Source organism: Gadus morhua, chromosome 12, assembly GCF_902167405.1.
Source record: "Gadus morhua chromosome 12, gadMor3.0, whole genome shotgun sequence".
Taxonomy (NCBI): domain Eukaryota; kingdom Metazoa; phylum Chordata; class Actinopteri; order Gadiformes; family Gadidae; genus Gadus; species Gadus morhua.
In genome coordinates, this window is record NC_044059.1 from 3255876 (window position 1) to 3277825 (window position 21950).

The 21950-nt window shown below is 43.4% G+C and overlaps 2 protein-coding genes across 2 annotated transcripts in view; both read left to right on the top strand.

Annotated features, from left to right (window-relative positions):
* The window catches only part of LOC115555827 (desmoplakin-like), a gene marked incomplete at its 3' end in the record, with an annotated part of 19972 nt that extends 16147 nt beyond the window's left edge, over positions 1 to 3825 (top strand). Inside the window, exons 12-15 of the mRNA XM_030372858.1 lie at positions 2261 to 2415; positions 2877 to 3003; positions 3133 to 3343; positions 3485 to 3825. Of these exons, the coding sequence (XP_030228718.1) occupies positions 2261 to 2415; positions 2877 to 3003; positions 3133 to 3343; positions 3485 to 3825 (834 nt within the window). The remainder of the gene's footprint in view (positions 1 to 2260; positions 2416 to 2876; positions 3004 to 3132; positions 3344 to 3484) is intronic.
* On the top strand, positions 3803 to 18698 carry dspb (desmoplakin b). The gene is made up of 10 exons (XM_030372963.1): positions 3803 to 4257; positions 5108 to 5286; positions 5485 to 5623; positions 5947 to 6140; positions 6260 to 6422; positions 6515 to 6598; positions 6689 to 6796; positions 10053 to 10151; positions 10357 to 10707; positions 13175 to 18698. Exons 1-10 carry the CDS (start codon positions 3829 to 3831, stop codon positions 18467 to 18469), a joined length of 7041 nt encoding a protein of 2346 aa, XP_030228823.1. The 5' UTR covers positions 3803 to 3828; the 3' UTR covers positions 18470 to 18698.
* The last annotated feature ends 3252 nt before the right edge of the window (positions 18699 to 21950 follow it).

Below are 21950 nucleotides of genomic sequence, written 5' to 3' on the forward strand. Positions count from 1 at the left end.
AGTGTCTTCTCAACTTTCTACATTTTAGTCAAAAATAACACTGATCACTTCTTGAGCCCCTACCCAAACCATTTTCAACTGGATTAAGGGATTTATTGGATCCATTTTGTCGGATGAGTTGTAATGGCTGGGTGAACAACAGGGGAAATCAGACTTAATAGCAAGACTTGGGATGCAAAATGTCTGGCCTGTGTAGAAACAATGGTCTTTACTAGCAGATAGATCGGTACACAGGAAATCAGTTGACGATCAAGGCAAACAATCCGGCATGGAGAAGACCAAGGCGTAGTGGGTCGGTACATGGATAATCAGTTTTAGATCAGAAAACCGGGAGCCGTAAATACCACTCGGAAAATGCTAGGACACTTGATATGAAGAGCAGAGGAACAGGCGCAGAGGAATGTTGGATGTTGACTAAATACTAGAGCTGTCAAGCGATTAAAATATTTAATCGTGATTAATCGCATTAATGTCGTAGTTAACTCACGATTAATCGCAAATTATTTTTCTATGCTAAATATCCCTTGATTTTTTTGTCCGATAATTCTTCTCATTTTAATTCTCTTATCAACATGGTGAAGTGCATCGGCTTGCCTTGTGCAAATGATTTTTTATTGATAACAACATTGGCATATACTGATCAAAACAGGACGATACAAAAAAAGAGCCTATAGTGCAATTAAACGACTGCTTTGAACAAATGTCATTTGAACATAGCAGTCAGGCTACTGCTTCTTTGTTTTGAGCCAAAGAAAAAAAAAAAGAATCATTTTTTAATTTTTTTTTTAATAAAATAATTGCATTAATGGCGTGCCTACAGTGCGCCCATTTCACTCGCATTTGCGAGTGAATATTTTGGCGTGCGAACGAGAAAAACAAAACAGGAGCACGCGTGCGAGTGACTTCTCCACAGCGCACTATACTGTGCGTTCACACCAAACGCGAAGGGGCGAAAGGATTCCATACAAAGCAGCGATTCCACTTGCATCGCGACACTTTTGCCCGGCACGGGCGAGCACGTTCACGTGGATATCAGGTGGATTTGCAGCACGCCACTTTTGCTCAAGTTGAAATATTCAAACTTTGCCGCGACATTCGCGTGATGACAGCCAATCAGCGTTCAACAGCGTGGCCACTGAGTGACGTGCGTAACGTAACAGCCAATCAGTTTTCAACCGGCCAACCGTTCCCTGTAGTGCAGTCCGGGGTGAACCACAGCATGGAGGAGAAAGTGATTGTTGCCGTTTGCGACTCCCCGTGCTCTATATAGAATAGTATATCATATAATTGTATTGTATTGTATACATAATATCACGGCCAAAAGCTCTGTGCGCCTCCGGATGGCCGCAGTGCGGGGAGCGCTACGGGAGGGTTTAGCGGGGTTTGTTTACCTACGTTGCTATGGTTACCAGTCTTGCGTGTTCCAACGGTTTATTAGGTATCTAAATCGCTGTCTAATCAATGCTTCATTCACTGCCTCTTCCGTGGTCATTACAATATTATGAATAGACTGCGTGGAGAAAGTTAATGCTGCTACTGTAGTCGATAAAGTCAACAAATTCAACCCCCGACTAGTTGAAGGATTTCGGGTGGCTAGTTTATGATGCTAAGAACATGAAAATGTTTTTTACATTTTGTAAGGAAGCCCCATTGGCAATGGCAGGATCCTCTCTGTTTATAACGGGGAACCCTAATCTGAAATGCGATGCTGTGGTGAAACACATCGAGTTCACTAGGCATTCTCGCTGTCCCGATTTCTATTTAAAACGCACCAAGCCCAATAACCCTGGTACGTTGGGAGCCGAAATTGGTGCTGTTTTGTGTAGCCTAAATATAATCTTGTCTATTTATTTTTCTTAATTTTGCTTTAGTAAATTGGTGCTGTTGGTGTGTGCAATTTCTGCACGCTAATAAATGTTCTAAACAAAAACCTATTGTGCCCCCATTTTTTTTCCTGTGCTCCTAAATTGTATAACTTAGGGGCACGAATGCTCCTGAAAAAAAAAGTTAGTGTAGAGCCCTGATCACGCGATAAAATTTTTAACGCCGTTAATAACGCGTTTAACTGACAGCTCTACTAAATACACTAGGAGGGGAATGTAAATGAGGGACAGGTGAAATCATTGAATGTGAGTGAGGACAATCAAAGATGCGAGGAACAAAAGGAAAGGGAGTAAAATTATCAACGAAGGGGGCGAGATGTGACATGGCTGACTTTACGTAAGTAAAATCGTATGTGTGTGCTGTGTGTTGTCCACAGAAAGTAATCTGTAAGGACAACGAGGGCATCCTTAAGGACAACAGCCAGCGCAGCAAGTGGCAGGTGACTGGACCAGGTGGCCTGGACATGCTGGTGCCCTCTGTCTGCCTGCTGGTCCCACCTCCAAACCCCATCTCTATCTCCATGGCCAAGAAGTAGGAACACTCACATACACACGCAATGATGATGGATTTTCTTTTCTTCATATAATTAAAATAATTATTTCCATTATAATACTAATAATAAGAAGGGCCAATGGAAGTTAATTTCTTAATAGCTTCACTTTTGTCACACAATTTAAATCCATGTATTTGCCTTAGCTTTTTCTTTGGGGGTTAAAGATTTAAAGAGGCAAATGGCAGCAGCGAGCCAGTGTCTGCTGCACACGTGCTCCTTATGTATGAATAACTAACAATCATTGAATACGTTTCAAAACAGATGTTACAGGTCTATAATCAATGTAATGTATCGATGTAGGTCTGTGATCTAATTTTACGCATTTCTTTCTAAAGGAATGACCAGTACTATGAGGCCATTCTCTCCATATGGAGTGTTAATGAAAAATAGAAGCTAGAAGTGTAGGTCTGGGATCTAATGTAACGCGTTTCTTCCAAAGGAATGACCAGTACTACGAGGCAATTCTCTCCATATGGAACCAGCTTTACATCAACATCAAGAGCCTCATCTCGTGGCAGTACTGTTGCATGGATATTGAAAACATAAACTCACTCACCGTCGCCATGGTAAGGCTAGGCCTGATTGCATATTCATCATCGTCTTTAATTGTTTGTGTAATTAGTAGTAATTGTTTGCGTGCATGTGTGTCCGTTTGTCTGTGTGTGTGTGTGTGTGTGTGTGTGTGTGTTCCTCAGCTGTCTCGAATGTCTTCTGAGGAATACCGCAGCCTGATTAAACAATTGGAGACTCACTATGCAGAGTTTAGAGTCAACTCCCATGGCTCCCAGATGATTGAAGAGGAGGACTTGATGACCATTGAAAGCCAGTACAATGGAGCCCAGAATCACTATGAGCAACTGGTGGTGCAATTGCCTTCCTACACCCAGTATGCCTCAACAGACTACGGTAAACCACCGAAAATACTTGAAATAAATCATCTAATAAAGTCATTGTCAATATTGCCAAGTGTAAGACTAAAGGAGCTATGGAGCTATTGGGTCAGATTTTCTACTAGCTAAACAATATATTGCATATTCTCCCCCCCAGCTGTACAGCTACAAAACATCGAACCACAGAAGGTTGAACCGAAATGGCAACTGGTACACCAACCAATGTATCTTATTCAGCAGCCATGCCAGCAGGTAGTCATCCAGGAGGAGCAGCAGATACGAATGGAGAGGATGGAAAGGATGAGGGAGGTGGAGGAGGAGGAGGAAAGAAGGAGAGTGGAAATAAGGAGACTAGAGGAGAATAGAAGGATGGAGGAGGAGGCCAGGAAGAGGGAGGAGGCATTGATGCTAGAGGAGGAGATGAGGCAGAGGGAGCAGGCGAAGAGACGGGAGGAGGAGAGGAGAAGGACGGAGGAGGCAGCAAGGAAGAGGGAGGAGGCAATGAGGCTGGAGGAGGAGGTGAGGAAGAGGGAGAAGGCGATGAAGCGGGAGGAGGAGAAGAGGAGGATGGCGGAGACGCAAAGACTGGAGGAGGAGGTGAGGTTGAGGGAGGAGAAAAGGAAGATAGAGGAGGCGAAAAGGAAGGTGGAACTCCAGAAAGTAGAGGTGAAGAAGGACCACGCGATCAAGAAGGAAGCGGTGCGAACGATCAAGGCTGAGTCTGTGAAGAGGAAGACGTCCTCCTCCGCCTTTTCCTCCACCTCCTCCTCCTCCTCCTCCTTCCATGGGTCCAGCTCCCACAGCCTGATGGAGCTCCGCACCCTCAGGACTAGGATGGAGTCAGCGGAGGGATCACTCAACCAGCACATCCACATCAGTCTGGGGGACGACAAAGTGCGGGAATGTGGCCTTCGTATTACAGAGCTGGAGGTAGATGTCAAAACCCTTAAGCGACACGCACACACACATGCATTGCAAGCGCACAAACACTCACACACACAAACATGCATGCACACTCATTCAGGGTGCCTCGGTTTTGGAACGACCTACCCGGGGAGATAAGGCTTGCTGAATCAGTAACCTCTTTTAAATCACTTCTTAAAACCCATTTTTATATACCGTAATTTTCGGACTATAAGCCGCGCCTTTTTTCCCATTTTGCGATTCTGCGGCTTATACAACGGTGCGGCTAATCTTTTAATTTTATAGCTAACGACCACTAGGGGGCCTCCTAAATCTATGGATTTTTGAGTTGCGGGCTCCAGTGCAGTTTATATATATAAACATCATTCAATTTAGCTGCTGCGGCTTATACTATATTTTTTTCTCTTCCTAGTGTGAGTGCTGCATGCAGCGCTCAACTATTGTTCTTCATAAGTTTTATTCTTTCTTTCTTTCTTTCTTTCTTTCTTTCTTTCTTTCTTTCTTTCTTTCTTTATTATTCTCTACAAACTTTGGGACCTATCTCCTTCCTCAATTTTTCACCTAGATACAATTTTTATTCAGAATAGCTTGGAATCGCGAGCTTCTTTTCATATTTATTTCATATTTTACACTTTTTAAGATATTCTTCTTTTAACATACTATCTGTTTTAACATGGTAGTCAATGAAAAAAACCTCACTTTGCACTACAGCACTCACTGCATTTTCTGCAGGAAATGTATTTTCTAATTATTATTATTATGTACAGATGACATACAAATAAAAATATTCCCAATGATTCCACATCTTAAGAGCATAGGGAGTGACAATGTGTGCACGTGTTTGTGTTGTGTTCAGACGGTACAACGAGACATTGACGACATCCAGGGGGACATCCTGCGTATCAAGGACATGATTTTGATGGAGGTCGAGGGCATGGCAGATGCTGACAAAGCCCAGTTCCTACGCAGTGATATCGGGGGAATCACCCAAAGACTGGGTGTTCTGGACTCCAGCCTCTCAGCTTACCTGCAGAGGTACAATGACACGCACAAATGCTCTCACATGCACATCACAATTAACATTAGCCACTCCTAGAACAATGCAAAATACCATACAAAGGTCCAAATATGTCAGTAGGTAGCAGATTTAGAATTTGAGTACATTAACAATCCACACCTCCCTAATGTTATTTTTCCTAAACTGTACTTTATTCTTTCATTTCTCAAACTCAGGCTGCGGGCCCTCAGGAACCTGCTGGAGAGTGTGTCACACGGTGAAGACATAGTGAAAGTGCATGAGGCCAGGCTGACAGAGAAGGATACCACTTCCCTCTCACCTGGAGAGGTAGAGGACTACATAATGTACCTCAAGGTAATGCTCTAGGTTCATCATTGATTCTTATCATCCAATGCCTTTTAAAGTATTTGATGAGGATTCTGTTACAAGTCATGCCTACTGCGCACATGACAGGTTCTGGCGTGGGAGTACAAAGACATCTAATTGACGTCATCTACCATCATTTTGTTTTGTTAATCTGGTACCAAATTAAAGCCCCTTGCCGATGCTTGTAGTAAAGCATGTTATGAATGTACTAGGAACACTCCTGATGATATTTTTCCTTGCGGCCCTGAATCACTCAATTCATTACTCCTCTCCCACTACTCATTGACACTTCACCATGTCGTCGGTTGTAGAATATGAAGGTTGAGTTGGACCAGAAGAGGGACGTTTTTGACTCCATGGAGGCAGAGATGGAAAAGGCGAACAACTGGAACAGCCAGGTGGGCGACTCCTCCCTTAGGTGTGACATGACCCTGGCCACGTACAGCGAGCTGGTGGGCCAGTTGACAAACCGCTGGAGACGCATCCATACCCAGATTGACTGCAGGTGGGTTCTCAGCCCCTAGTCACATACACAAATACATGATCGCAAACACTTTTGCATCAATGCATGAACTATGAAGCGGTCTTGTGTATGTGTTTGACCTTGTGTTTTTCCTCCTTCAGAATGAAGGATCTGGAGTTCTACGTTCCCCAGCTGCAGCAGTACAAGAAAGACAGCACATCCCTTGATGAGTGGATCGACTCCACACAGAAACGCCAGAAGGCCCTGCAGTCCACCAAGATAGAGGACCTCGAAACTGTCGTCCTACACATCAGCCAACAGAAGGTCTTTCACCTGCTCATTTTATGGTCCAAGACGTGGGTGTTAATCATAAGAAATGCAACATGACCTAACGGAACTTCCTTTCCGTTTCCCAGGCACTGAATTCTGAGATCAAGGAGAAGAGAAGGACATTAGATAGTGTGTTGACCGAGTCTGGGGACTGTGTGAGCTCCATCAAGGTAATCAACAGACATCACACACTGAAAATCCATTGGAACTCTATTCTGTTCATTTTATTATTGTTTTCAATGTAAACTTTTGTCTTATAGGACTACGAATCAGACCTTGCCGCATACGGCTCTGGATTAGAGACTCTTCTCAACATCCCCATCAAGAGGACCATACTGACGTCTCCATCTACAGAGCTTAATCAAGAGGTAGTCTCATACATCAGACTTTAGATTAATCTAAAGCCTTGGTGAATAGGGCGTTTCACTTTCTTTCGCTTCATCTTTCGACCCATCATGTCGCTGAGGGCAGGGATTATTAAGCGTGTATTTCAATTAAATTCAAAGCACTTTATTCATCCCCAAGGGTCAATTAAAAGGCACAAAGAGCAGTGTATTCAACCATATACAGAACATCATCAGTATTTTAATCAATAAAAAGTAGCATATAAAAAAGGGGGAAGGGGGGTGGGATGAGCAGTGGCGGTTTTAGGCACAGGCGAACTAGGCAGCCGCCCAGGGCGCCATATTTGTGGAGGGGGGCCAAATCACCTGGGGGGCGCCACGAGCAATAAAAATAAAACGTGCCGCGAAGCGGTTTTCAATGAGGTACATAGCATTGTGTGGGGATTTGGTTTATTGGCGCCCCCTCTGGCTGCAGGCGCACACCTCTGAATTCTAAGCACTGAATATTTATGCATTGAAATAACGTATCTGGATTTTTGCCTCTGAATTTAACAAGAATTTTCAAGAAATCATTTTCAGCTCTATTTTTCAATGTTAAAAAATTCAAAATTAAATACTTAAATACAACTTAAATATTTTCAACATCACCAAATTCAACATGCCAAAGTCAGCTTAAAATTTCAATGTATGAAATTCAGCGTTAACATCGGGTCACCCAAGGAAGGGCAATCGATCCTAGATGCTAGATTGCGGTCAATCAGGGAGAGTGAGTGTTACACAGAACACTGCGCCACCGAATATTGTGACCCCAGGGGGTGCTGTTGCACATTTTTGCAACATGCACGAGTTTGAAGCGTAGGCAGTAGGGATGAGTCGGTCGCGACCGATTCGTTCACAACGAACGAATCCCGAACGTGAACGACAAGAACTGGTTCCCCAAAACAAGAAGAACCATCTTTTTTTTAACATAAAACAAAAATATGGTCACGTAAATAAAATCTACAAACGAACAGAGCTTCGTCTCCCCGCAACCTTATATCGATTGAATCTACAACGTTCTAAAAGATTCAGCCAATGAGAGGTAGCAATGGTGTTGCCATGGCACCTGGGTAAACAAATGACAAGGTTGTACCGTCGAATTTGCGCGCTTTCTCTGTCTGACGTTTCTTGGGTCATACCATTCGACGTGGGGCCACTCATATATGCCCCTACATTTCTGAAAATTTACTTGCCCTCCATCTGCTATTGGATAAACGCATTTCCCAATCCCAGGAGTCTTTGCTCCATTCTACGTCAATTCAAGCACAAACAAAGAAATTAAACTGCAGTTCGTATTTTTTATTTATGATCATGAAAGTTCTGTAATGCCTGAATAATTAATTAATAAGAATTAAATGTGAAAAAAAAAATTATAAATATAAAACCATAAATGACATATAGAGAGTAAGCAAGGGGCATAAATATTGTTGGGACGTTTGTTTATACTATATAGTGTGTCTTGTCGATTTTCACGGGGGTAGAGCCTAGACATCGATTTAATTTTGTTCAGGGCCGTCAAATGACGTAATCTGACGTAACGAACGAATCAAAACGAACAAATCAAACAAACGAATCGTTATAGTGAACTGAACTGAAAGAACTAGTTCCCGGAAAATAATCATTTTGCCCATCCCTAGTAGGCAGGCATGAAGTCGTACACGTGCGGAAACATGCAGCAGGCCCGTTCGGCTCCCAAACGGCTCTTCATATTACCACTTATACCTTTTATAATCAAGCCAAATGTAGCCTGTTTTATGATTTGTATGTGTAGGCCTATATATCACTTAAATTATTCAATATATCCTATTATTATTCAAAAGTATAAATTACATTTTCTAATATCAACAAATTGCTGTAGCTGATTGTTTTCATTGCATATGAGCGCAACGCGCATTCCCGCCCCTCGCTGCTTGCTTAAGGGTATGATCCTTGTCTGTCCCCACTTTATTGTTTGCATGCATGCACGTGACGGTTGATATGCCTCTGTGGTGGCATAACAAGCGCGCAACGAGCGAGCAGACCCAACACTATTCCAAACATTAAAAGCAGGTTGCTATCGGGCGCTTCTTCCCGAGGCACGCCGTGCTTCCACTGGAACTACAAGCTGCTGCCGCTTCAGTTGCCCAATACCGTCAGCTCTGCGCTCTCGTTCCACAGTGGGCAGCGGGCTTCAGATCGCCCCAGCATCACACCAAATGTAGGCAAAGGGACCTCGGATCGCCCCAATTTGGTGCCCTAATAAATTGGGCTCCTTAATCCACTACAATTACCCTTACACTGCATGTAAATCCAGCCAAGTCACTGCAGTCACATACACACTTCACAAACAGGCATTAAATTAGTTCATCGTTTATTTCATACTGCAGTAAAAAAACTAAAACGGTGTGCATTACAACAAACACATAAATAAAAGATAAGACCCCCCCCCCACCCACCTCACCTTGATATTAAATGTACTTAATAAATACTTTTGATTTGATTTGATTAGCATTTTACCGGCCGATTCAATGGATAGGGCGTTTAGTAAGGTCCACCACCGTTGCTTCTCTCCCCATAAAAAGCTACAGTGTTTAATGACGTTGATTTACCTTTGAGCATTTCTTATTATAGGCTACTGTGTAAAATGCTGTTTAGAATTAACGTTTGTATCAAGAAAGAAAGAACCAGCGAGTGACGCTCTTATTCCCGCTCTACTTGCTTGACCGCGATCTAGCATCTAGGATCAATTGCTCTTCCTTGGGTCCCCGGATGTTAACACTGAATTTCATACATTGAATTTTGCAGGTTACTTTGGTAATTTGGAGACGTTGAAAATATTTTTTAACATTTAATATTTTATTTAGATATTTTTTAATTGAAAAATAAAGGTGAGTGCTTAGAATTCAATGGCTTTTATTTACAAAATCCGATAGCACAGATTTACTTCCATATCCTTGCTTACATCAAATGATTTTAGTTTCCTAAGCAGATACTGCAGATGATGGCATTTCTTCAGAATATCCTCTGAAGAAATGCCATCAGCAGTATTTGGCAAACCCAAATTCAGCCAGCACTGGTAAAGTGTAGATAAGTATGAAATGGTTTACAAACAATGTGTAAACTGGAGGCTGTAGAAATATACTTATTTTTTTATAGCCTTATAAATACTTCTGAAAGCTTTTTCCCCTCATGCTAATTTGTTTCTCTCTTGTAAAATATCTCTGTAACAAATACAACAAACATTTTGTGATCTCTTCTTCAGGCTGTGGAAATGCAGACTCGCTACATGGAGCTGTTCACTCTCTCTGGTGACTACTACACATACCTGGGAGCAATGCAGAAAAATATGGAGGAGCTCAAGGTATCCTAATATGTTAATTATATTAAGATAATATTCTACTAAACTCACTTCCAACATGTTTGCTCCAGCACATCAGTGCCCAAATATTGATCTTTTACAATGTTCATTGTTTAAAACATGACATTATATTGAAGAATATAAACTCCTGTCCTTTATGGGATTTCGGCAATTTCTTCACACATCTTTGTGTTATGTCTCGCATTAGATTCGTAATACCAGAATTGATCTTCTGGAGGAGGAGCTCCGGCTGCTGAAGGGGTCGATCGAGAGCAACACCACCAAGAACCGGCAGCTGCAGGATGCTCTTGCCCGTTATCAGCTGGAGCTCTCCAATTCCAAAGAGCAGCTGCTGTCGGTGGAGAACGGAAATGAAGACGAGTCGCGGAAAAGGAGGCTGGCAGAGGATCGCTACAACAAGCAAAAGGAAGAATATGAGATTCTGCTGAGAAGAGCGGAGAAGAACATGACAGATAAGGAGCGTGAGGCTGAGCAGCTGCGACAGAGGCTGGCCGACGAGTCGGCAAGGGTGAGAGAACTGCAGTTGGAGACATCAAAGGTAAGGGCTGTTTGCATTGCTGAGATGAGAAGCTTAAAGCTCAGCTATGAATCCCAGATCCAGGCCAGTCACGCAGACATTGAGCTTCTCGCCGCCCAGCGGGAGGAGGCTGCAAATGAGCAGAAGCTACAATGTGATCGCATGGAGGCGGAGAAGAAGGATCTGCAGGAGGAACTGACCAGGCACTGGCTGTCAATCGGCGAGGCTGAAGAGGGCAGGAGGAGGGCAGAGCAGCAGGCTCTAAGTCAGCTCTCTGTTATCGCGGAGGAGGGACGCCAGAGGAGAGACCTGGAGGAGCAGCTGGAGTCGCTGATAAGGCAGAGAGAGGCAGACGATGCCCGGCACAGGGTAGAGCTGGTTGAACTCAAAAAGACGCTGGAAGACAAGAGTGCCCAGGTGGCATACGTCACACATAGCCTGTCGGAGGAGACACGTAGGAGAACAACCATAGAGGAAGGCCAGAATGTTTTGGAGGAGACCCTGGCCAAGCTACACATGGAGCTGGCTAGCTCCTCCGTATCTATCGCAGGGTTGAAGGAGTGTGAAGAGGGACTTGAGAGGATGCACTTTGAGATTGAGAGGCAGGTTAGCGAAAGAAGCAGAGCGGAACAGAATATTATCAGATTACAGGGCCGCATAAAGGACCTTCAGTCCGTAAGAGATGTGTTGGAGAGCCAGGTAGAGGTGCTAAGGAAGTCCAATCAAGAGGAAGTGAATAAAAGGAAGATGATAGAAACAGAGCTGGAGCAGACCACAATCACAATAAGGGAGTATAGCAGTAACCTCAACTTGCTGCTTAAAAGCCAAGAAAAGGCCACCACTGCAGAGAAAAGAGTTGAGGAGGAGTTACTAAGGTTGAAAGGTGAACTGGACCAAAGCTTGAGACAAAACAAGACCTCTTCAGAGCACCTGAGCCAGTTAAGTTTTGAACTGTTGGCCCTTCAGCAAAACCTTCTTCAAGAGCAGGCATTTGTAAAGGAGGCCAATCTTTGCAAGGAGAACCTCTACAAATCTATCGAAGAGAAGAGTGAGGCGTTGAACCAGAACTCTGTTGAGCTTCAGAAGTGGAAGGAGAATACAGAAACCCTGACCAAAGAGAGGGTGAGATTGGAGGAGGTGCTGCTAGTCGTAAGCCATGAGAGGGATGAGCTTCTAAGATCCAAACTGGGAAATGATGAAGAGCTGGTCACTCAAGTCTCTGCCTTGGAGCACCAGTGGCAAAGTAGTAACCGCAGAAGTTTAGACTACAAGCACCTCGTCACAGAACTTTCCACAGAGAGGGAAAAATTCAAGCTGGAGATAGAGAAAACCCAAAAGCAGTCGATTGAGGTACATAGAAACTGTAGTTCTGGACTGCTTTAATCTTTCCAGATAGTCTATTCCGTATTTCTAGTAGTGAATGACCGTCAGTCATCCCTTCTTCCGCATGCATGAACACCTGCTGATGTCTGAGTGAGCACTCTAATTTTGGGGGAATTATTTGAACACAGCTACCATTATGTGTTTAAATATGATTGCATGCAAAACATTTGCATGTTATCTGTGGCTCTCCCTATCCCCTAGCTGCAATCCTAGCTCACGACCTCAAGTGTATTCGTTGTATACTGTATACACTATTATCTGCATGTCTTTTTCCTTTTGTTCTGTTTGGAATCATGCTTTTGTTTCTCCTTATTCATTTATCTATAATTTCACTGGTCCACACATGCAAAATGAAAAATTTCAAAGCTCCAATCAGCTATTTGAGCACTTGTTTAAATTGGTTTACTTTCCTGAAAAAAAGACTTTGACAGAACAAATTGTCGTTCTGTCAAATTGCAGAGTGTGAACTGTAGTTTCTTGTTGTAGTCTTGCATAGTTTTTTTTGTCTTGCATGTTTTTTTTTTTTATTATTTTGCGAATTATCACACTATGTTGTAATTTATACTGTGCAAGTTGTTTATGAAAATGAAATATGAATTGTACATTTGAAATGGATGGATATCCTATGTGTCTGCATTGCCATTAGAAATATTGGCACTATACTTGCTAACTTTGGAAAATCATGTCACAACATTTTAATCATACGTTTTCAACTTACTTTCTCATCATTATTAGCATTTACTTAAAGTGGCAATCTCAAACGTTTGGTCATGGTTCTCTTTTTGGTTCATACATTTTCCCATAGTTCCCTACAGTGTTTTCATAGACACCCAGTTCATGAGAATACCTGTACTCCAAATTAAGGGCTTTCAATCAACATTGTTCAATCACCTCATAGTGCAATAGATGGTGACTTATGTGAAAATCTTAGTTTGCCATTTTAACAAAAACTTTTTGTAAAAAGCGATTTTATAACATACACATACATTTTGAAGTGCACATTAGTTATTTTTGGAATCATTTTAATTAATTTATCTTTATACTCAGTCATTTTACCCTTATTAATGCTGCTATTTCCATTTCTCCCTTTATTTCCTATTTGCAGACTACGGAGGATCTTGAGCGCATCAAGCTATCTCTGGAATCGGAGTGCCACATCAAACAACGTCTACAGGAAGAGAACGATAGGCTAAAGAATGAATTTAGGTTCTTGAAGGACAAATATGACAGCCAGGAGAGCAAAACAAGACAGCACGACTCTGACAAGGATCGCTTTGAACAGGAGATAAATGACCTTAAAGGTGAGATACAGAGGCTAAGAAAGGACTCAGAGGTGATTATTTCAAGAAAAACAATGGCGACTGACCTAAAGGCAGTGAGAGAGCCTCCAAACCTTATCTTTGATGGTGTACGCAAAACAGTCACAGCAAAACAGTTACATGATTGTGGTGTGTTGGATGAACTAACATTTAACAAACTGTTGGAAGGGAAAAAGAGGGTCCCGGCTGTGTCTGTTGACAAAAAGGTAATTCTTAAAGGGACTGGACCCATTGCTGGGGTAGTGATTGCAAGTCAGAAAGGTACATTCTCCTTGTCTGGGCCCTTAAGTAAAATGTCCCTGACTGAAGCCAAAAAAGGAAACCTTATTCCTCTGGATTGTGCTGATCTTCTTTTGGATGCCCAAGCTGCCACAGGGCACATGATTGATCCTAGACTGAATCAGAAGTTGACAGTGGAGGAGGCCTGCGACCAAGGATTGGTTGATGAAAATGACCGGCAGAGATTGCTTGCTGCTGAGGCAGCTGCTGTGGGCTACCATGATCCTGGAACAGGGCAACCGCTATCAGCATTCCAGGCAATGAAGAAAGGATTGATTGACAAAAGCACAGCACTGCGTCTACTTCAAGCACAGGAGTGTACAGGTGGCATTCTAGATCCCACGCTTAGTGTATTCCTCCCAAAAGACATTGCCATTGAGCGTGATCTGATCAATGAGGATATTTATCGGGCTTTGAATCAGAGGCCTGAGCTCTACATGGACCCAGAGACAGAACTGGGTGCCAGCTATATATCACTGAAAAGGAGATGCCAAAAAGAGCCAAACACAGGATTACTGCTTCTTCCAGTCTCCAAAAAGCTAGACCCATCCAAACTGGTGTTTGACGGTGTACGCAAACCAGTTACAGCAAAGCAGTTAAATGATTGTGGTGTGTTGGATAAACCAATGTTAGATCAACTGTTGAAAGGGGAAATAAGCGTCCAAGATGTGTCTGTTGACAAAAAGATAATTCTCAAAGGGACTGGACCTATTGCTGGAGTAATTATTGCAAGTGCAAAAGGTACAGTGTCCCTTTCTGGGCCCTTAAGTAAAATGTCCCTGAGTGAAGCCAAAGAAAAAGATCTTCTTCCTCTCGATTGTGCTGATCTTCTTTTGGATGCCCAAGCTGCCACAGGTCACATGATTGATCCCATAACAAATCAGAAGTTGACAGTGGAGGAGGCCTGCGACCAAGGATTGGTGGCTGAAAACGACCGGCAGAGATTGCTTGCTGCTGAGGCAGCTGCTGTTGGCTACCATGATCGTGGCACAGGGAAACCGTTATCAGCATTCCAGGCAATGAAGAAAGGATTGATTGACAACAACACAGCACTGCGTCTGATTCAAGCACAGGAGTCTACAGGTGGTTTTCTAGATCCCATTCTTAGTGTTTTCGTCCCAAAAGACATTGCCTACGAGCGTGATCTGATCAATGAGCAAATGGACAAGGCTTTGAATCAAAGGCCTGCGCTCTACTTGGACCCAACAACAGAGCAAGGTGCCAGCTATGGATCACTTAAAAGAAGATGCAAAACAGAGCCAAACACAGGACTACTGCTCCTTCCTGTCCCTCAAAGGCTAGACCCGTCCAATTTGGTATTTGATGGGGTTCGAAAGCCGGTCACAGCAAAGCAGTTGCTTGATTGTGGTGTGATAGACAAGCCAACATTTAAAGAGCTATGCACGGGAGAGAAAACTGTATCAGAGGTGTCTACCGACAAAATAGTTAGTCTTAAGGGGAATGGGCCCATTGCCGCTGTGATAGTTGGCAATCAAGTCAAAATGTCCTTTGCAGAGGCCAAAAAGCAAGGTCTTGTTCCACCAGAGAGTGCTAATATGCTACTGGAGGCCCAGGCTGCCACAGGCCACATCATTGATTCTAGAACCAATCAAAATCTGACTGTAGAGGAAGCATGTGACAAAGGGGTGGTAGCAAGGGAAGATAGAGACAGGTTGCTGGCAGCAGAAGCTGCTGCTATTGGCTACTATGATCGTAGAACAGCTAAGCATCTATCAGTGTTTGAAGCCATGAAGAAGGGAATTGTGGACAAGAAAACCGCACTTACTCTGCTTCAGGCGCAAGAATCTGCAGGAGGCATTCTAGACCCTGTGAAGAGTGTGTTCCTCCCCAAGGATACAGCCATAAAACATAAACTTCTTGATGAAGAGCTGAAACACGCTCTAAACCAGCAACCTGAGTATTACATTGACCCAGAAACTGAGATGGGTGTTCCCTATGAAGTTTTGAGGAAAAGATGCAAGACCGAATCTCACACAGGTCTGATACTGCTGCCTATATCTGAAAAGCAAGACCCAAGCTTAATCATCTTTGATGGTGTCCGCAAGCCAGTCAACGCACAGCAGCTGCTTGATTGTGGTGTTCTGGACAAGCCAACATTTAAAGAATTAGTAAAAGGAGACAAAACTGTACCACAAGTTTCTCTGATCAAGAGAGACAGTCTAAAAGGTACTGGATGCATTAGTGGGGTAATCGCTGGAAAGGTAGGCAAAATGTCCTTTGATGATGCCAAGAAACAAGGTCTACTTTCAAAAGAGAGCGCTGATCTGTTATTAGAGGCTCAAGCAGCCACAGGCCACATTATTGATCCTAGAAGCAATCATAGTCTGACTGTGGAAGAAGCATGTGATAAAGGGGTGGTGGCTAAGGAAGATAGAGAGAGGTTGTTAGCAGCAGAAGCTGCTGCTATTGGCTACAATGATCGTAGCACGTCAAGGCCTTTGTCAGTATTTGACGCCATAAAGAAGGGACTGGTGGACATGAAAACTGCACTAACACTGCTTCAGGCCCAAGAATCAGCTGGAGGCATTCTAGACCCTGTGAAAAGTGTTTTCCTCCCCAAGGATACAGCCATAAAACATAACCTTCTTGATGAAGAGCTGAAACACGCTCTAAACCAGCAACCTGAGTATTACATTGACCCAGAAACTGAGAAGGGTGTTACCTATGAGTCTTTGAAGAGACGATGCAAGACCGAATCTCACACAGGCCTGATACTGCTGCCTATTTCTGGCAGACAGGACCCAAACAAACTCATCTTTGATGGTGTCCGCAAGCCAGTCACCGCACAGCAATTGCTTGATTGTGGTGTGTTAGACAAGCCCACATTTAATCAGCTATTGACGAAGGAGAAAACTATTCCAGACGTATCCAAAGACAAAAAGACCAGTCTTAAGGGTACTGGGGCCATAGCTGCTGTGATAGCTGGCGATCACGGCAAAATATCATTTGCAGAAGCCAAAAAGCAAGGACTAATTCCAACCGATAGTGCTAATAAGCTATTGGAGGCGCAGGCTGCAACAGGCCACATCATTGATCCTGAAACAAATACAAAATTGACTGTCGAGGAAGCATGTGTCAAAGGGGTGGTGGCTAAGGAAGATAGAGAACGGTTGTTAGCGGCAGAATCTGCTGCAATTGGTTACAATGATCGGACAACAGCCAAGCCTCTTTCAGTGTTTGAAGCCCTGAATAAGGGAATTGTGGACAAGAAAACCGCCCTTACACTGCTTCAGGCTCAAGAATCTGCAGGAGGCATTCTGGACCCGGTGAACAGTGTTTTCCTACCCAGAGATAACGCAATAAAAGGCAAACTTATCGATGAAGAGCTGAAACGCTCTCTAAACCAGCAGCCAGAGTGTTACATAGACCCAGACACTGAGAAGGATGTTACATATGAGTCATTGAAGAGAAGGTGCAAGACTGAATATGACACAGGTCTGCTACTTTTGCCTATTTCTGGAAAGCAAGACCCAAACAAACTCATCTTTGATGGTGTCCGCAAGCCAGTCACCGCACAGCAATTGCTTGATTGTGGTGTGTTAGACAAGCCCACATTTAATCAGCTATTGAAGAAGGAGAAAACTATTCCAGACGTATCCAAAGACAAAAAGATTAGTCTTAAGGGTACTGGGGCCATAGCGGCTGTGATAGCTGGAGATTACGGCAAAATGTCATTTGCAGAAGCCAAGAAGCAAGGACTTATTCCAACCGATAGTGCTAATAAGCTTTTGGAGGCACAGGCTGCAACAGGCCACATCATTGATCCTGAAACAAATAAAAAATTGACTGTAGAGGAAGCATGTGTCAAAGGGGTGGTGGCTAAGGAAGATAGAGAACGGTTGTTAGCCGCAGAATCTGCTGCAATTGGTTATACTGATCGGACAACCGCAAAGTGTCTTTCAGTGTTTGAAGCCCTCAAAAAAGGTATTGTGGACAAAAAAAACGCTCTTACTCTGCTTCAGGCTCAAGAATCTGCAGGAGGCATTCTAGACCCGGTGAACAGTGTTTTCCTACCCAGAGATACCGCAATAAAAGGCAAACTTATCGATGAAGAGCTGAAACGCTCTCTAAACCAGCAGCCAGAGTGTTACATAGACCCAGACACTGAGAAGGATGTTACATATGAGTCATTGAAGAGAAGGTGCAAGACTGAATATGACACAGGTCTGCTACTTTTGCCTATTTCTGGAAAACAAGACCCAAACAAACTCATCTTTGATGGTGTCCGCAAGCCAGTCACCGCACAGCAATTGCTTGATTGTGGTGTGTTAGACAAGCCCACATTTAATCAGCTATTGAAGAAGGAGAAAACTATTCCAGACGTATCAAAAGACAAAAAGATTAGTCTTAAGGGTACTGGGGCCATAGCTGCTGTGATAGCTGGAGATTACGGCAAAATGTCATTTGCAGAAGCCAAGAAGCAAGGACTAATTCCAACTGATAGTGCTAATAAGCTAATGGAGGCGCAGGCTGCAACAGGCCACATCATTGATCCTGAAACAAATGCAAAATTGACTGTAGAAGAAGCATGTGTCAAAGGGGTGGTGGCTAAGGAAGATAGAGAACGGTTGTTAGCCGCAGAATCTGCTGCAATTGGTTATACTGATCGGACAACCGCAAAGTGTCTTTCAGTGTTTGAAGCCCTCAAAAAAGGTATTGTGGACAAAAAAAACCGCTCTTACTCTGCTTCAGGCTCAAGAATCTGCAGGAGGCATTCTAGACCCGGTGAACAGTGTTTTCCTACCCAGAGATACCGCAATAAAAGGCAAACTTATCGATGAAGAGCTGAAACGCTCTCTAAACCAGCAGCCAGAGTGTTACATAGACCCAGACACTGAGAAGGATGTTACATATGAGTCATTGAAGAGAAGGTGCAAGACTGAATATGACACAGGTCTGCTACTTTTGCCTATTTCTGGAAAACAAGACCCAAACAAACTCATCTTTGATGGTGTCCGCAAGCCAGTCACCGCACAGCAATTGCTTGATTGTGGTGTGTTAGACAAGCCCACATTTAATCAGCTATTGAAGAAGGAGAAAACTATTCCAGACGTATCAAAAGACAAAAAGATTAGTCTTAAGGGTACTGGGGCCATAGCTGCTGTGATAGCTGGAGATTACGGCAAAATGTCATTTGCAGAAGCCAAGAAGCAAGGACTAATTCCAACTGATAGTGCTAATAAGCTAATGGAGGCGCAGGCTGCAACAGGCCACATCATTGATCCTGAAACAAATGCAAAATTGACTGTAGAAGAAGCATGTGTCAAAGGGGTGGTGGCTAAGGAAGATAGAGAACGGTTGTTAGCCGCAGAATCTGCTGCAATTGGTTATAATGATCGGACAACCGCAAAGTGTCTTTCAGTGTTTGAAGCCCTCAAAAAAGGTATTGTGGACAAAAAAACCGCTCTTACTCTGCTTCAGGCTCAAGAATCTGCAGGAGGCATTCTAGACCCGGTGAACAGTGTTTTCCTACCCAGAGATACCGCAATAAAAGGCAAACTTATCGATGAAGAGCTGAAACGCTCTCTAAACCAGCAGCCAGAGTGTTACATAGACCCAGACACTGAGAAGGATGTTACATATGAGTCATTGAAGAGAAGGTGCAAGACTGAATATGACACAGGTCTGCTACTTTTGCCTATTTCTGGAAAACAAGACCCAAACAAACTCATCTTTGATGGTGTCCGCAAGCCAGTCACCGCACAGCAATTGCTTGATTGTGGTGTGTTAGACAAGCCCACATTTAATCAGCTATTGAAGAAGGAGAAAACTATTCCAGACGTATCAAAAGACAAAAAGATTAGTCTTAAGGGTACTGGGGCCATAGCTGCTGTGATAGCTGGAGATTACGGCAAAATGTCATTTGCAGAAGCCAAGAAGCAAGGACTAATTCCAACTGATAGTGCTAATAAGCTAATGGAGGCGCAGGCTGCAACAGGCCACATCATTGATCCTGAAACAAATGCAAAATTGACTGTAGAAGAAGCATGTGTCAAAGGGGTGGTGGCTAAGGAAGATAGAGAACGGTTGTTAGCCGCAGAATCTGCTGCAATTGGTTATAATGATCGGACAACCGCAAAGTGTCTTTCAGTGTTTGAAGCCCTCAAAAAAGGTATTGTGGACAAAAAAACCGCTCTTACTCTGCTTCAGGCTCAAGAATCTGCAGGAGGCATTCTAGACCCGGTGAACAGTGTTTTCCTACCCAGAGATACCGCAATAAAAGGCAAACTTATCGATGAAGAGCTGAAACGCTCTCTAAACCAGCAGCCAGAGTGTTACATAGACCCAGACACTGAGAAGGATGTTACATATGAGTCATTGAAGAGAAGGTGCAAGACTGAATATGACACAGGTCTGCTACTTTTGCCTATTTCTGGAAAACAAGACCCAAACAAACTCATCTTTGATGGTGTCCGCAAGCCAGTCACCGCACAGCAATTGCTTGATTGTGGTGTGTTAGACAAGCCCACATTTAATCAGCTATTGAAGAAGGAGAAAACTATTCCAGACGTATCAAAAGACAAAAAGATTAGTCTCAAGGGTACTGGGGCCATAGCTGCTGTGATAGCTGGAGATTACGGCAAAATGTCATTTGCAGAAGCCAAGAAGCAAGGACTAATTCCAACTGATAGTGCTAATAAGCTAATGGAGGCGCAGGCTGCAACAGGCCACATCATTGATCCTGAAACAAATGCAAAATTGACTGTAGAAGAAGCATGTGTAAAAGGGGTGGTGGCTAAGGAAGATAGAGAACGGTTGTTAGCGGCAGAATCTGCTGCAATTGGTTACAATGATCGGACAACAGCCAAGCCTCTTTCAGTGTTTGAAGCCCTTAATAAGGGAATTGTGGACAAGAAAACCGCCCTTACACTGCTTCAGGCTCAAGAATCTGCAGGAGGCATTCTTGACCCGGTGAACAGTGTTTTCCTACCCAAAGATGCCGCAATAAAAGGAAAACTTTTTGATGAAGAGCTGAAACGCTGTCTAAAACAGCAGCCAGAGTGTTACATAGACCCAGACAATGAGAAGGATGTTACATATGAGTCATTGAAGAGAAGGTGCAAGACTGAATATGACACAGGTCTGCTACTTTTGCCTATTTCTGGAAAACAAGACCCAAACAAACTCATCTTTGATGGTGTCCGCAAGCCAGTCACCGCACAGCAATTGCTTGATTGTGGTGTGTTAGACAAGCCCACATTTAATCAGCTATTGAAGAAGGAGAAAACTATTCCAGACGTATCAAAAGACAAAAAGATTAGTCTCAAGGGTACTGGGGCCATAGCTGCTGTGATAGCTGGAGATTACGGCAAAATGTCATTTGCAGAAGCCAAGAAGCAAGGACTAATTCCAACTGATAGTGCTAATAAGCTAATGGAGGCGCAGGCTGCAACAGGCCACATCATTGATCCTGAAACAAATGCAAAATTGACTGTAGAAGAAGCATGTGTAAAAGGGGTGGTGGCTAAGGAAGATAGAGAACGGTTGTTAGCGGCAGAATCTGCTGCAATTGGTTACAATGATCGGACAACAGCCAAGCCTCTTTCAGTGTTTGAAGCCCTTAATAAGGGAATTGTGGACAAGAAAACCGCCCTTACACTGCTTCAGGCTCAAGAATCTGCAGGAGGCATTCTAGACCCGGTGAACAGTGTTTTCCTACCCAAAGATGCCGCAATAAAAGGAAAACTTTTTGATGAAGAGCTGAAACGCTGTCTAAAACAGCAGCCAGAGTGTTACATAGACCCAGACACTGAGAAGGATGTTACATATGAGTCATTGAAGAGAAGGTGCAAGACTGAATATGACACAGGTCTGCTACTTTTGCCTATTTCTGGAAAGCAAGACCCAAACAAACTCATCTTTGATGGTGTCCGCAAGCCAGTCAACGCACAGCAATTGCTTGATTGTGGTGTGTTAGACAAGCCCACATTTAATCAGCTATTGACGAAGGAGAAAACTATTCCAGACGTATCAAAAGACAAAAAGACTAGTCTTAAGGGTACTGGGGCCATAGCTGCTGTGATAGCTGGAGATCACGGCAAAATGTCATTTGCAGAAGCCAAGAAGCAAGGACTAATTCCAACTGATAGTGCTAATAAGCTAATGGAGGCGCAGGCTGCAACAGGCCACATCATTGATCCTGAAACAAATAAAAAATTGACTGTAGAGGAAGCCTGTGTTAAAGGGGTGGTGGCTAAGGAAGATAGAGAACGGTTGTTAGCGGCAGAATCTGCTGCAATTGGTTACACTGATCGGACAACA

Coding starts and splice junctions, on each gene's coding strand:
- dspb (XM_030372963.1), top strand. CDS start 3,829: ATGAGGCTGGAGGAGGAGGTGAGGAAGAGGGAGAAGGCGATGAAGCGG. Junction 5,287..5,484: donor CTCTCAGCTTACCTGCAGAG/GTACAATGACAC, acceptor TCTCAAACTCAG/GCTGCGGGCCCTCAGGAACC. Junction 10,708..13,174: donor TGCAGTTGGAGACATCAAAG/GTAAGGGCTGTT, acceptor TCCTATTTGCAG/ACTACGGAGGATCTTGAGCG.